Source organism: Rhincodon typus, chromosome 8, assembly GCF_021869965.1.
Source record: "Rhincodon typus isolate 14 chromosome 8, sRhiTyp1.1, whole genome shotgun sequence".
Lineage (NCBI taxonomy): Eukaryota > Metazoa > Chordata > Chondrichthyes > Orectolobiformes > Rhincodontidae > Rhincodon > Rhincodon typus.
This window is the reverse complement of record NC_063339.1, coordinates 38,828,691-38,841,574: the sequence shown is the minus strand read 5'-3', so window position 1 is coordinate 38,841,574 and position 12,884 is coordinate 38,828,691. Positions and strand designations below refer to the sequence as shown.

At 38.5% G+C, this 12,884-nt stretch overlaps 1 protein-coding gene across 2 annotated transcripts in view; it reads right to left on the bottom strand.

Moving 5' to 3' along the window:
* Positions 1-324: 324 nt before the first annotated feature.
* adss1 (adenylosuccinate synthase 1) overlaps positions 325-12,884 on the bottom strand; it is a 32,638-nt gene continuing 20,078 nt past the window's right edge. For both annotated transcript variants that reach the window (XM_020515637.2, XM_048600415.1), the window contains exons 8-13: positions 11,370-11,496; positions 8,508-8,662; positions 6,511-6,635; positions 5,512-5,609; positions 1,517-1,666; positions 325-1,284 (exon numbers count right to left, since the gene is read on the bottom strand). In XM_020515637.2, the coding sequence (XP_020371226.1) occupies positions 1,232-1,284; positions 1,517-1,666; positions 5,512-5,609; positions 6,511-6,635; positions 8,508-8,662; positions 11,370-11,496 (708 nt within the window). In that variant the 3' untranslated portion in view covers positions 325-1,231. The remainder of the gene's footprint in view (positions 1,285-1,516; positions 1,667-5,511; positions 5,610-6,510; positions 6,636-8,507; positions 8,663-11,369; positions 11,497-12,884) is intronic.

Here is a 12,884-nt window from a genome sequence, read left to right as displayed (position 1 = left end):
ACAAAGATTTCCTAAGTGCCCTGTTTATCTTATCGGTAATATAGATTAAGCATCACTGATGTCAGGTTAATTGGCTTAATTGTGTAATAAAGCTTGAAAATGAAAGATCACAATCGTTTAAATTAGTGCATTAACAAAGGACTATTTAATAAACATTACAGCAGTGAATATGCAAGAGTGGTTGAAGAACTGAAGTGTGAAGCTGGCACTTACAACAATCTGCAAGCAGCAGGAGAGACATTTAAACAAGTCCCAAAAGATGTATATGGGCAACCTGACACCTATCGCTGGAAGACAGAATATGATTCATCATACAACGTAAACCCTGATGTAAGTTATAATTAATAGGCAAGTGAAACGTGATTCATTTGACTTGTTATATAATACCTAGGCATGCATTACTGACTCTGCTGAATACATTCTACAGGGCACTTGGAAGTAAAAGCACTGGTGACATGCTTCACAAAGTTCAACAGGCATGAAAAGGCATTTGGAAAAATGATTTCTGTCTATTGTTAATGTCTAATAAATACACAAAGTTCACACTTAACCCTATGCATTCTGATTTTTTTCATTAGATTTTATATTTGTATTTAAATAATGAAATTACCTATTACAAAACAATGCTGAAGCTATTAAAATAGAAGCTCCTCCCTTTTGTAATGAAATAAAACAAATGCCCACCGTAATAATTTTTTTTTAGAAAAGAGGAGCTGTAGGATATGATTTAAATGCTTTGATTGAGTGAACTTGAGGGTCTTCTGAATAAATTATGGCAAAAAAATACAAACATGATCTACAGTAGTTTTTGTTACCAGGTTAATTCAAACAACAATTAGACATAAATTTAATCTTTAACTACAAACTCCAACATTAAACATAACTTGAGTGATTTCAGTGCTCTTAACTCTAAATGTTTGCCTAAAATAGTATCCATTCACAATTTCAGTTTGTTATATTATCTGATTCAATATTTGATGGAAATGACTCACAGGTATATTGTTTTAGTAAGCTGAACATGAATTGTAAGAATATGGTGGTGTTTCAGGTATTCTAAACTTCCAGTTAACGATGACCTTAAGTGCTGTTTATGTATAGAACTGAAATTGTAAATTAATTGCTTCTTAAAATATCAGGAATATTTTCAACATAACACAAACATTAGTCTTGAATTTATGTAGAAAAAACAGGGTAGGGTGTTGAAATTACTCAACCCTGTCCTGCTCCGTGATTAGAAAAGTTGGATCATGGACTCCCTTGATTTTCCAACACCAATCCATTTAACTGAAAGAAAACAAATGCAAATTTTAGTCAGTCATTGTCCAATGTTTGCACAACAAAAAAATCAATGTTATTTCCTTACTATTAAAACAACTTGTAAATATTAGGCAAAAATCCTGAGTAGAACACAATGATGAATGTATTGCTTAAAAATATACATTCCATTTTTACAAAATCTTATCAAATAACTTCCTTCCTTACAGAATATCCTTTCTTACTATTCTTGGAAACTCACTTGGGACTGCCACGTGATTTTCAATGAATCTGATGTAGTTTTGAGCCTTAGGTGGCAGATCATCCCATGTCCGAGCATTGCTGATGCTCCTCTTCCAGCCTGGAAGTGTTTCATACTCAACCTCTACTTGATTCAGGATATCCTGGTTTGCTAGAGGAATGGATAAAGCATAACCATGAAGTAACAATAATACTCTAAACTATTATTCTATCCGAGCATGAGGCACAACAAATTTTACATTATAACTAAAATGACTCTGTAAAAGCTATTAAGCAGGAAGCCAAAATACATGAGGAAAGTAGCAGACACAATGTAACAAATTATTTCTTCAAACTGTAAAAGAGGAATAAAAGGACATAGCAGATGGTGATGCATTGTTGTAGTCAGGTGGTTTTAGATTTAAAAAAAATACAATCTGGAATCTGAAATGAAATCAGAAAATGCCAGAAATACTCAGTAGATCAGGTACTGTCTGTGGAGAAAAAAAACAAAATTAACACTTCAAGACATTTATCTTTCATGACAAAGGTTAGAGATGCATCAGGTTTTAAACAAACAGATGCAAAGGAAGGGGCAGAGGAGGAAAGAACAAATGGGATAGAGTAAAAGGCAGGAGTGATTAAATGGCAAAATGGATGTTACAAGGCAAAAAGGGTGGGTAATGGGACAAGAGAAAACAGATCGATCTAGAGGAGCTCTAAATGATGTCAATACCAGCAGCTGCTGTCTGGAAAGATGGAAGATGCAGTTACTATCTGAAATTGACAGACCGGTATTCAATCAAGACTATTATATAGTGTTCAATCCCTGATGTTCCTTTAGGTTCTGCTGTACTTCATTCATGTATGAGACTCAGAACTAAGAAGTCAGAGTGGAAAGGGACAAATAATTAATATGATAGATGCGGAAACCTCAAGATCACATGATGGAAGGGTATAGGTAAAACAGCAGGTGTTGCATTTCCTGTATTTGCATGGAGGTACCATATAAAATTGGTTAATGGGAGTTACGGTTGCTATTTAAAGTGTGGACCAGGGTGTCGCTAATGGGATAATCCATTCAAAATTCTGAAAGGGAATGAGAGAAGATTGCTTGGTGGTTTCAAAACTTTAAGGTATGGTAGTTACAGTGGAATGTGATTTGTCAAGTCACGAGGCTAACGGGATGGAAGGTGAAGACAAAGGAAAACCTGTCACAATCCTGGAAGGGAAAGGGTAAGGGCTGTGTGGGAAATGGGACAGAAACGGTCAAAAGCTCAGTCAGTGGGTGGATGGAAGTCTTTAGTTGAGAAAGTTAGACATGTCAGAAGCAACAGTATGGACAGTTGCATTGTCAGAACAGAGACAAGTGAGCTGGTGAAACTGGGGGAATGGTAAAGAGTCTATACAGGAAGTGGGCTGGCAATGAGTGTACTTTTGGGAGCTGGGACAAGATGGTATTAACGTGGCAATGAATGAGGACTAATACTTCCAGAGGCCCAGGCAATGATCTACTAACAGGGGTACACACATCTGTCACAAAAGCAGATGACATTTAATTAATAAATCTGGAATTGAAAGCTTTTCTCTATACTGGTGAGCATGAAACCATTACCAATTGTTGTAAAAAACAGATCAAGTTCAATAATATCCTTCAAGGAAGGAAATCTGCCATCTCTCCCCTGGTCTCGTCTATATGTGACTCCAGACTCACAGCAATGTGGGTGACTCCTAACTGCCCGCAGAAATCATCCTGCAAGCCATTCAGATCAAGGACATTTCAAGATGGGTATCAAATGCTGGAAATCTCATTAAAGAATAAATAAACAAAAAAAAAAATCAATGACGTAGATTTGGCCTTGCACTCATTCATATAACTGGACAAACTGCTAGTTCCTCGCTTGGTAGCTAGCTATTTGAAGGTAGAAAATATTAAGTTTCTTGCCTTGGAAGTAAATGAAGAAACAGTATTTCTTGGTGATAGGAAAGGAGTAATACAGAGTTACATTGGAACATATAACTTAGCAGTAGAAGTCGACCATTTTAGTCTTCAAGCCTTCTGGGGAAATGAATTACAAATTCTAATGGCCTTCAGAGAAGAAAAAAAAATCAGCTCCTCATCTTGATCTTAAAAGAGAGGCTTGTTCTTAAACTTAGTCTCTGGTTTAAACCTTTCCCAAAAGAGTCCCCTCAACCTGTGCAGACCCCTCGATCTGGTATGCTTCACTAAGATCATATCTCATTCTTCTAAGCTTCAAAGAATATAGACCTAATCTGTTTAAAATTTCTTTGTGAGGTAAACTCTTCATCTCAGGAATGAGTCAAGTATACTTTTTCTGAACTGCTTCTGAAGCATTTAAATTGCTTTTTCAAGTAAGGAGACCCAAACAGATACTTCTTAGTATCCCTACAGTGTTGAAACAGGCCCTTCGGCCTAACATGTCCATGCTGACCCTCAGAGCATCCCACCCAGAATCATCCCCCTATAACCCACCTAACCTACACATCTCTGAACACTATGGGCACTTTAGCATGGCCAATCCACCTAGCCTGCACATATTTGGACCGTGGGAGGAAACCAGAGCACCTGGAGGAAACCCACATAGACACGAGGAGAATGTGCAAACTCCACACAGACAGTTGCCCGAGGCTGGAATCGAACCCGGGCCCCTGGCACTGTGAGGCAGCAATGCTAACCACTGACCCAACTGCTCTGTGCAGCTGCAGTAAAACTCCCTACATTTATATTCCGTTCTCCCTGCAATAAATGCCAACATTCCATCTACCTTGCTAATCTCTTGCTATACCTGTAAATTAACTTTGTGATTCATGTACAATGACGTAGATATTTCTTCAATATTTTTACATTCTGAATTCTGTTAGGATAATAAACAACACCCACAACATGGGATTTTTGGCTGCATCCACAAGTCTGGAATGCCTCATGAAAAGGATGCAAAGAAAACATGCACAAAGTTCCTTCTACTGGGTGAATGTGTAGCTGTTATGTAATGTCAAGCATTGCATCTGAGTATTTGCCAAGTATGTTCAGTCTGAGTCAATCCAAAATTCCCCACAATTCCATCCAAGTCACAGGGTGTCAGGCTGGTTTCTTCAAGCATAAAAACGAAGCTCAAGTCACCAGACAGTAACCTGAGCAGAGTTGCACCTCTTACCAGAGCTTTCACTGACCAAATCATTGGCATTCAGAAACAGGTTCCACCCTTTGATGCACACAAGCTGATCAGTGAGGAATGCTCTTGGTGAATCATTCCCTTTCACTATTCCAGCCACTTGAACAGATCCTCCTGTTGTATGACCTCTCATCTCTTCAGATGTGAACTGCCATTTGCTGGTATGAGTCATGCCCACAGTTCACTCATATACAAATCAAAATCCTGGGACTCCAACTCTGACAGCATTGTGGGTGCAGCTCATCACCACTTTCTCAAGGGCAACTGAGATGGGCTATAAAACGGGCTATAAAACTGTCCCAAGGCTATATAAAAAAGAAGTTATCAGCTCAAAAACTAGCTTGTGTCTACCGGCAACATAATCAGTTGGTTGCCACGGACACTTTATTCATTTCATGTCCATTTTGGAGATGTTGAAAATCTCACCCATGAAATCATGAGGATATTCTAGGAACAGAGTACATTCTTCCACATAAAAGCACTGTCATATGGCTTAAACGATATACGTAGGAAATATTTAAAGGATTTTAAAATATATAGGTAGTTGAGCTTTATGAAGAAAATTTGAGTGACTTCAACCATATGGTCCAAATGCTGACTGCCTTGGAAATTTGTTTGTGACAATCCTAACAGTTTTGGTTTTATATTACAAGATGAACCATAATTTTGAAGGGGCTTGTGGTACTTCTTCTCTGAAACTCTACTTTAACATGTTGGGTTGAGATTTCAGTGTGTGAAGCTGTTCCCTTCCTCTTGCATTGAAACAAGCTAAATTGAAAACTAACAAAATGATGAGGCTACAACATTTGTTTGCATACAATACCTGGAAAATATGGAATTCGCTTTCCATTCAATTTGTAAGCTAAACCGATTTTAATCTCATCAAGGACCTCCAGGATATCCAGCTTCATTAGGGCCAACCTATGGGTACAACAATAATATTACTGTTAAAATTGAATGAGGGAGCCAATTTTATTAATCTCGCCTATTGGTTGACAACTTTTAGTATTTTGATACCAGGGTAGAAATGCACTTATTTACCACGGTGTCCTAAGTTTTGGTTCAGATATTCTATTCAGAGCACATTGAGGTGCTTTGGAATAAATACATCACATTTTCCAAGTTTTGCGGGCTTCTGTTGCATCTTTCTGTTGGCACATTTGAATCCAGGTATGTATATTGGGAGATGGCTTTGTTCAATAAAGTGTGTGTGTTTTTTGCATTTCAATTGACTAGACCAATTGAGGATCACTTAATGGGGAGAAGCATTTTTTTAAAATACATTACTAGAAGGGGATTTCGTAAAAAAACAATCAAAGCTACATCATTAGGAGTTTGAGAAAATTGGCACAATGGTTATCATAACAATGCTGTTTGTGTGACAGTAACTTAGCTTCAGTAGATCTTATGATTCACATCATTTTATTTTCTGTCAGGCATTACAAATGCCCAATAAATGTAAAGTACATTGAGGTTGTATTGAGCCAAATCAGACACTGGGGTGATTGTGTGATTAATGTAGATGTGCGGCAAGATGAAAATCTGAATCCATGTTACATCTGCCCTGATTTTTATTCTATTGAATGCTATTCAGTTTTCTCCTCATTCTCCAGGAACAGTGACTCATATGAGAATGAAACTTCACAGCTGAAACACAGCAAACGCTGAATAGTTATGTAGGCATGGCAGAAGAGAAGTAGTATCACATCAAAGATTCATCTTTAACTATGAAATGATTTGTCATGTTCTGATAATGTAAAAGGCACTACATAAATTGAAGTATTTTTTACTGTTAGCACATGCAATGGAATTTGGTACTCACGCAGTAAATCCATTGATCATATTAGCATATTTCAGTATGACTAGATCTAACCAGCCACAGCGTCTCTTCCTGCCTGTAGTTACACCCACTTCATTGCCTCGAGATTGTAGTAGCTCACCGATTTCCTGAAATATTTCAGTTAAAATTCAGCAATTGACGCACTAAGCAAGCTTAATCTTGGTTTGCAGGAGTGTGCAGGAGTACTCTGTAATTAGTTTAAAACCATATACATACAAATAGTAACTTAAAACAAATGCTCTACCATCCGAATATTACCACCATAACGTCTGCCTTTAAGATAACATCAATACAAATTCAGATAATTATGGTAATTATGGAAATTTATTAGGAGATTAGGGGGCAGCACAGTGGCTCAGTGGTTAGCATTGCTGCCTCACAGTGCCAGGGACCCGAGTTCGATTCTACCCTTGGGTGACTGTCTGTGTGGAGTTTGTATGTTCTTCCCGTGTCTGCATGGGTTCCTGCCAGGGGGTCTGGTTTTCTCCCACAGTCCAAAGATGTGCCAGTTAGCTGGATTAGCCATGCTAAATTGTCCCATAGTATCCAGGATATATGCAGGCTAGGGGAATTAGCCATGTGAAATGTGGGTGATGGGGATAGGGGAGCTCTTCAGAGGGTCAGTGCAGACTCAATGGGCCAAATGGCCTCTATCTGCACTGTAGGGATTCTATGATTTTATTATGGTTTTGAAGTAAGCCCCATTGACTGTTATAGGGTCTGAGCAATGTATGCAGGGGCGAGATGTGTGGCAAAATTGAATCAAAAACTGCGACAAGGCCTTTCTGAATGTCGGGAACAATTTGCGCCATTGTTTATGTTTCTCATGGCAAGACTCCCACTCGGCAGCGGAGAGTTGCAATGACAGCAATTATTGGTTCTTAAACAGTTTGTTAACACCCAACTTGCATCGTTAATATTCATCCTCCTATTTTACCAAAATCATCAAACAAGTTCAATGTCAGGAAAACTCGCTCTGGTGTCCTTGTCCAGCACCTGGAGGCTACAACTTGCTGCTTGCTCTCAAAGAACTCCATATTGGACAGAGTTCTGAGCTCACACCGGCCACAGCCACCTCAAAGAGCTCCATATTGGACAGAGTTTTCAGTTTACACTGGCCACGCCCACCTCACATCCACAGGTGCTGGCATCTGACACATGCCAGCCTCAATACAAACCTCATGGCACACCTCTGATCCAATGACACTACACTTCTGCACTACAAAGCCGCACCAACAAACCCCACATAATTCTGTGCTCAGGGACCCACACCCAGCTCATGGATGGGACCAGGCTGCATCTGTAGGCTCTCCTCCCGCTGGCTTAGTGCTCACTCACTTGGAGCCTACTAAGGCATTCCTGCCTTGCTGCGTTTTGCCCCGCAGTCAGATATACTTGGCTCATATTACTGTTGTATTATCATGTCATTTAGTGCAGACACAAAGGAAGGAAGTTGTTATTGTTGTCAGCAGGTCTCTGCCAGGACAAAGGGGATAGCCTTCACTCAGTGGGTTCTAGCACAATAACTCAACAGCAGCCTCCAACAGCACTTGTACTTCTTCTTATACAACAAACCTACCGTCTGAGGAATTAGTCTGGTGAACAAACTACCCAAAATACTCCAGGTGCTCCATTACCAAGGCCCTGTACATCTGCAGTAAGATTTTCATGCTCTTGCAAACGGCGAGTATATTATTATTTAAACAACCTGTCCAGACATGTAATGACACATCTGGGGCAGGTGGGGCTTGAACCCAGATCTTCCGGCCCAGAGGTAGGGACACTCCCACTGTGCCACAAGATCTTTCCAGCAAACCTAGTTTTAGAGGAGCAAATTATTGCAGATGCTGGAATCTGTACTGAAAACAAAAAATGCTGGAAAACACAGCAGGTTAGGCAGCTTCCATGGGGAGAGATAAAGCTAACGTTTTGAGTCTAGATGACTCTGAATCTATTATCATAAAAAACTCCAAACTTACATTTTTGAGTTCTGTTGGGAATGCCCCAATACCCACTCTAGTGGTATAGGCTTTGGCAACACCATAAACTGCTCCAATGTTCGATGGAGGAATGCCCAGGCCTGTGCATACACCTCCAGCAGTGCAGTTCGAGGATGTCACAAATGGATAAGTTCCTTTGAATATATAAAAAAATAGATTACAGTTTCTGGAGAATTCTCTTAGTTAGGCTTAAGAAACAACTAACATTTTCCAAGATGTTGATCCAACGGCTATGAAATAATAAATAGGCATAAATTACTTATTCATACTTGAAAAGTATCTTGTTCAAAACAATAATGCAGAATTGTATGTTTGACTTTTAATTATTAGCATTCTTGGTCAAGCTCAAGGTTCAAGCAATTAAAACTATACCATAGCTCCTGCTACTGATTGGAAGGGCATCAGGAATATGTGTACATGTGCACTTGGCTTGCCATATGGCTGCTGATGAATGCACAGACTGTCCTACCAAAAATGAAGAAACATATTGTGCACCGCACGCTAGTTTTACATGCAAAAAGGCCAGTTTAACTTCAACTTTAACCACCAAACAAAATGTTCATATATAATTAACCATATTTAAAGCAGTGATCAAGTTAGAAAGTGTCTGTGTAGAAAGCTCTTACAATGGTATGGCAACTCAACTGGTGGACAATGGCATCTTGAATCAGAGAATCGTAGTTTTGAGGCCTACATTTGGTGATGAATATCTTGAATATTCTTGAATATTTCTTGAATTTTGATGAATTTTCTTGAATATTTACTTTACCAATTTTTTAAAAATCAATGGTGCAACTCCACCAGTAAAATTACTAATTGGTAGCTGGAATTAAAGTATCCACTTGCCACTCTCGGCTATCTTGTATTCACTACTTGAATAACTGGATCCAACTAGCTGATGTTATTGTATAGGAGACAGTGGCTGAACAGCAGCTTGCAAAAAAGATACGTAATTGAGCAACTGAAAAACAGAACAGCTCCTAAAACATCTCTCACTTTAAACAATCACAGGCTCTGAGACTAACACTTTATCTGCACATGAGCAAGAAGTCCTCTGCTGAGTGTCAAGGTTAGGCACACATAAGCACATCCTAGAAGTATCATCACTGGAAAAGAAACACAGAGCAGATGGGATCTGGGGTGGGACTGAAGGACACAAGCTCAAAATTCACAAGCTTCAAGATCAGAGGACAACTCCATTCTCCCAGAGGAGAACGGATTTGTGGGAAACCTCCCAGAGAAAGTAGTTGACACAAGATCAGATGCTACCCTCAAAAAAGCCACATTCAAATTCTTGGAGAGACAGAATATTGTCAACAGTCATATTTAACACTGCTTGATTCCTACAGGATAGTTTGGAGAAATAGATTTATTCACCACGAGCTTGGGTTCAATTGATGATTTGATGATGGAATTATACATGAATTTTCAAAGTAATAAATCCTATTGGCTGATAGTGTTTTGTTTGACCTATGTTTTCCATAGAGACAGGGTTTGCTAAGATGTGCTAAATACTGCGCTAAGGAGATGCTAATTATATTGATTAATGAAGATTTCTATCTTCAAGCTTACAAGACATGGACACAGCTTAATGGACAACTGTCTTTGAATAGTTAGAAACTTAGAAGCTGTTTCAGCAGCAAATTGTTTTCTTCTTGTTCAGGATGCTCTCCAGTTGGGAAACCTCAAACTGTAATAAAAATTTTGAATTGTTTTGGGAAATAAAGACAACACATAAATATGGATTTTTTTCTTAAGTCCTCACTACACAGTTCTGTTTTCAGATCTACTGGTTTTAGCTACATGGTAATTCTGATCATCTTAATATGTACCTCATCTGTATTGTAAACAGCCTAATGGATGCTATGACCTGTTGAACATCAACAACCGTTAATCTTTTTTAAATATATACACTTAACATGAATATCTAGTTGATCAATTGTGTTATCACTTTCCATTTGATTAAGCCTGAATTTTTCCTGCTCCTGAAAGGAAACTGGTCTGGTCTTATTAACTTTCAATGAACCTCAAAGACTGAGGTGGATGTTCTCTGATACCAATCTGGGTGATATGGCAAAGCTGCAGTAGACATAGGTATTTCTTATTTCACTGAAATGGCCAAGTGAACAATCAACAAGTGTGATCACATGTGCTGAAAAAAGATATTTTGTGCCAAATATTGATCATAACGCATCAGTATCACATTTACACTGTAAATGATGGAAAGAAGAAAAGACATAGGAGCAGAAGCAAGCCATACAGCCCCTCAAACTTGCCCTGCCATTCCCTAAGATAATAATTGATCTGCTCCAGGCTTTAATTCCTCTTTTGTGCAAGCTGCTTGTAGCTCACAATTCCATATTTCAAACATCAATCTAAGTCCTTTCTAAATACTTTCAGTGATCTGGGCACCATACTTCTCTGAAGTACAGAATTTCAGACATTCACTATTCCAAGAAAAGAAATTCCGTTGCATCTCAGTTTTAAATGAATGTTCTCTTATTCTGTAACTCGGTCCGTTATTTCAAGAATTCCCCCATTCGTGGAAACATCTTTGCAACATCGACTCTGTCAAGCCCCCTCAGAATGTTGTATGTTTCAATAAGATAACATTTCATCCTGCTAAACTCTAATGAATAAAGGCCTACTCTGTTTAGCTGTTCTTGATAAACCTGGAAGTAAATGTTTGCTAAATATGAACATACTTCAAAATAGAGCAGCGAAATCCCTGCTGCTAGTAACATTTTTTTTGGAGTGCATTAATACGTTTCTCAGTTCCGGTTTGAATGTGATATGCATTCACTTATTTAGTTGGCAAAATGCACAGTTTCAAAAACGTACCAAAATCGATGTCGAGTAATGCTGCATTGGCACCTTCCACAAGAATTTTTTTTGCTGGACCACGAAGAGCCTCATGCATAAAATAAACACCATCTCGCACCATTGGCCTTATACGCTCAGCATATTCCTGACAATGAGAGTTAGAACCTTACAGTATACTTTTGGTAAAGAAGACAGATAAATTTGAAAGTTATCAGATATTATATTTATGAGCAAGCTTAAGATAACAGCAAGCTCACTGCAGCACCAGAAATTCTCCCATTCATTTCTATGTTACAGAATTACCATTAACTGCAATTTGTTTCTCTTCAAAAGAAAATTTATAGTTCAGAATCTGTTAAGTGAAACCATATCAGATTCTGTATTGCAAAGTCCTAAAACATTCAATGCAGTAACTTTGGATTCAAACAGCAATATTTTAGGATGAATGTGTCTGAAGGCTAATGAAATGGCTACTCCATCATTGACCTATACTGTAAAACTGTAGGCTGCCGACAATACAAATTTGATTAAATGAACCATGATATTTGAAGTAGCCAAAAGACATACTATTAACTTGTAGGATCTTCCTCATTCTTCTTCTTATTTAGCTCCTCCATAAACGGCAAGAATAGAGTCTAGCTTGATGGGTTGAGGAAATTAAAGTGTGGTGCCCAGCCCAAATTTATTGCAAAAATAATCATAAGATCAAAAATGCCCAGTTTTATTTTACATAACTTGGACAACTTTAGGAGATGGCTTCACAGTTAAACATGAATATCCAGAAGTTGCTGTCTGAGATGTGCTCTTCCTCCAGACAGCTTGTGGAAACGGTATCTCCCTGTTTGGCTCTGCATTTAAATGGTGTGAAGTTCCTGCATGCACATTGATGATCAAACTTATCACAGAAAGTTAGGACTTTTCCATTCAGGGAGGTGATGGCCTAGTGGTAATATTAATCCAAAGAGCCAGGCAATGTTCTGGGGACTCGAGTTTGAATCCTACCGTGGCAGATGGTGGAATTTGAATTCAATAACCTGGAATCTCATGATGGCCATTGTTGAGTGGTGGGAAGAACTCATCTGGTTCACTAATATCCTTTAGGGAAGGAAACTGCTGTCCTTACCTCTTCGGGCCAACATATGACTCCAGACCCACAGCAACGTGGTTGACTCTAAGTACCCTCTGGGTGATTAGGCATACTAGCCAGTGATACCAGCGTGAAACTGGAAAATTAACATTTATAAATGTGACTGTAACTTTTGCTGAAGGTTTTTAAAAACTTAAGTTACATGTTTTCTTTTCTCATTTTTCTCTTTGTGTTTGAGAGTTTTTCTCCTTAGTTTGCTTTTTATACCTGACTGACTGAGGTAGTTGGATAGTTGGGATGAGTCATTAGGTATTGCCAGAGTAGGTATATTGATTTCATTCCTACCTCATTACCCTTCCCATTGTGGGGAAATATTTGAAAATGTGTGTAAAGGCAAATGAGATAGTGACTGAACTTGAGAAAAGGAGCTGGAGACCACTTATGTT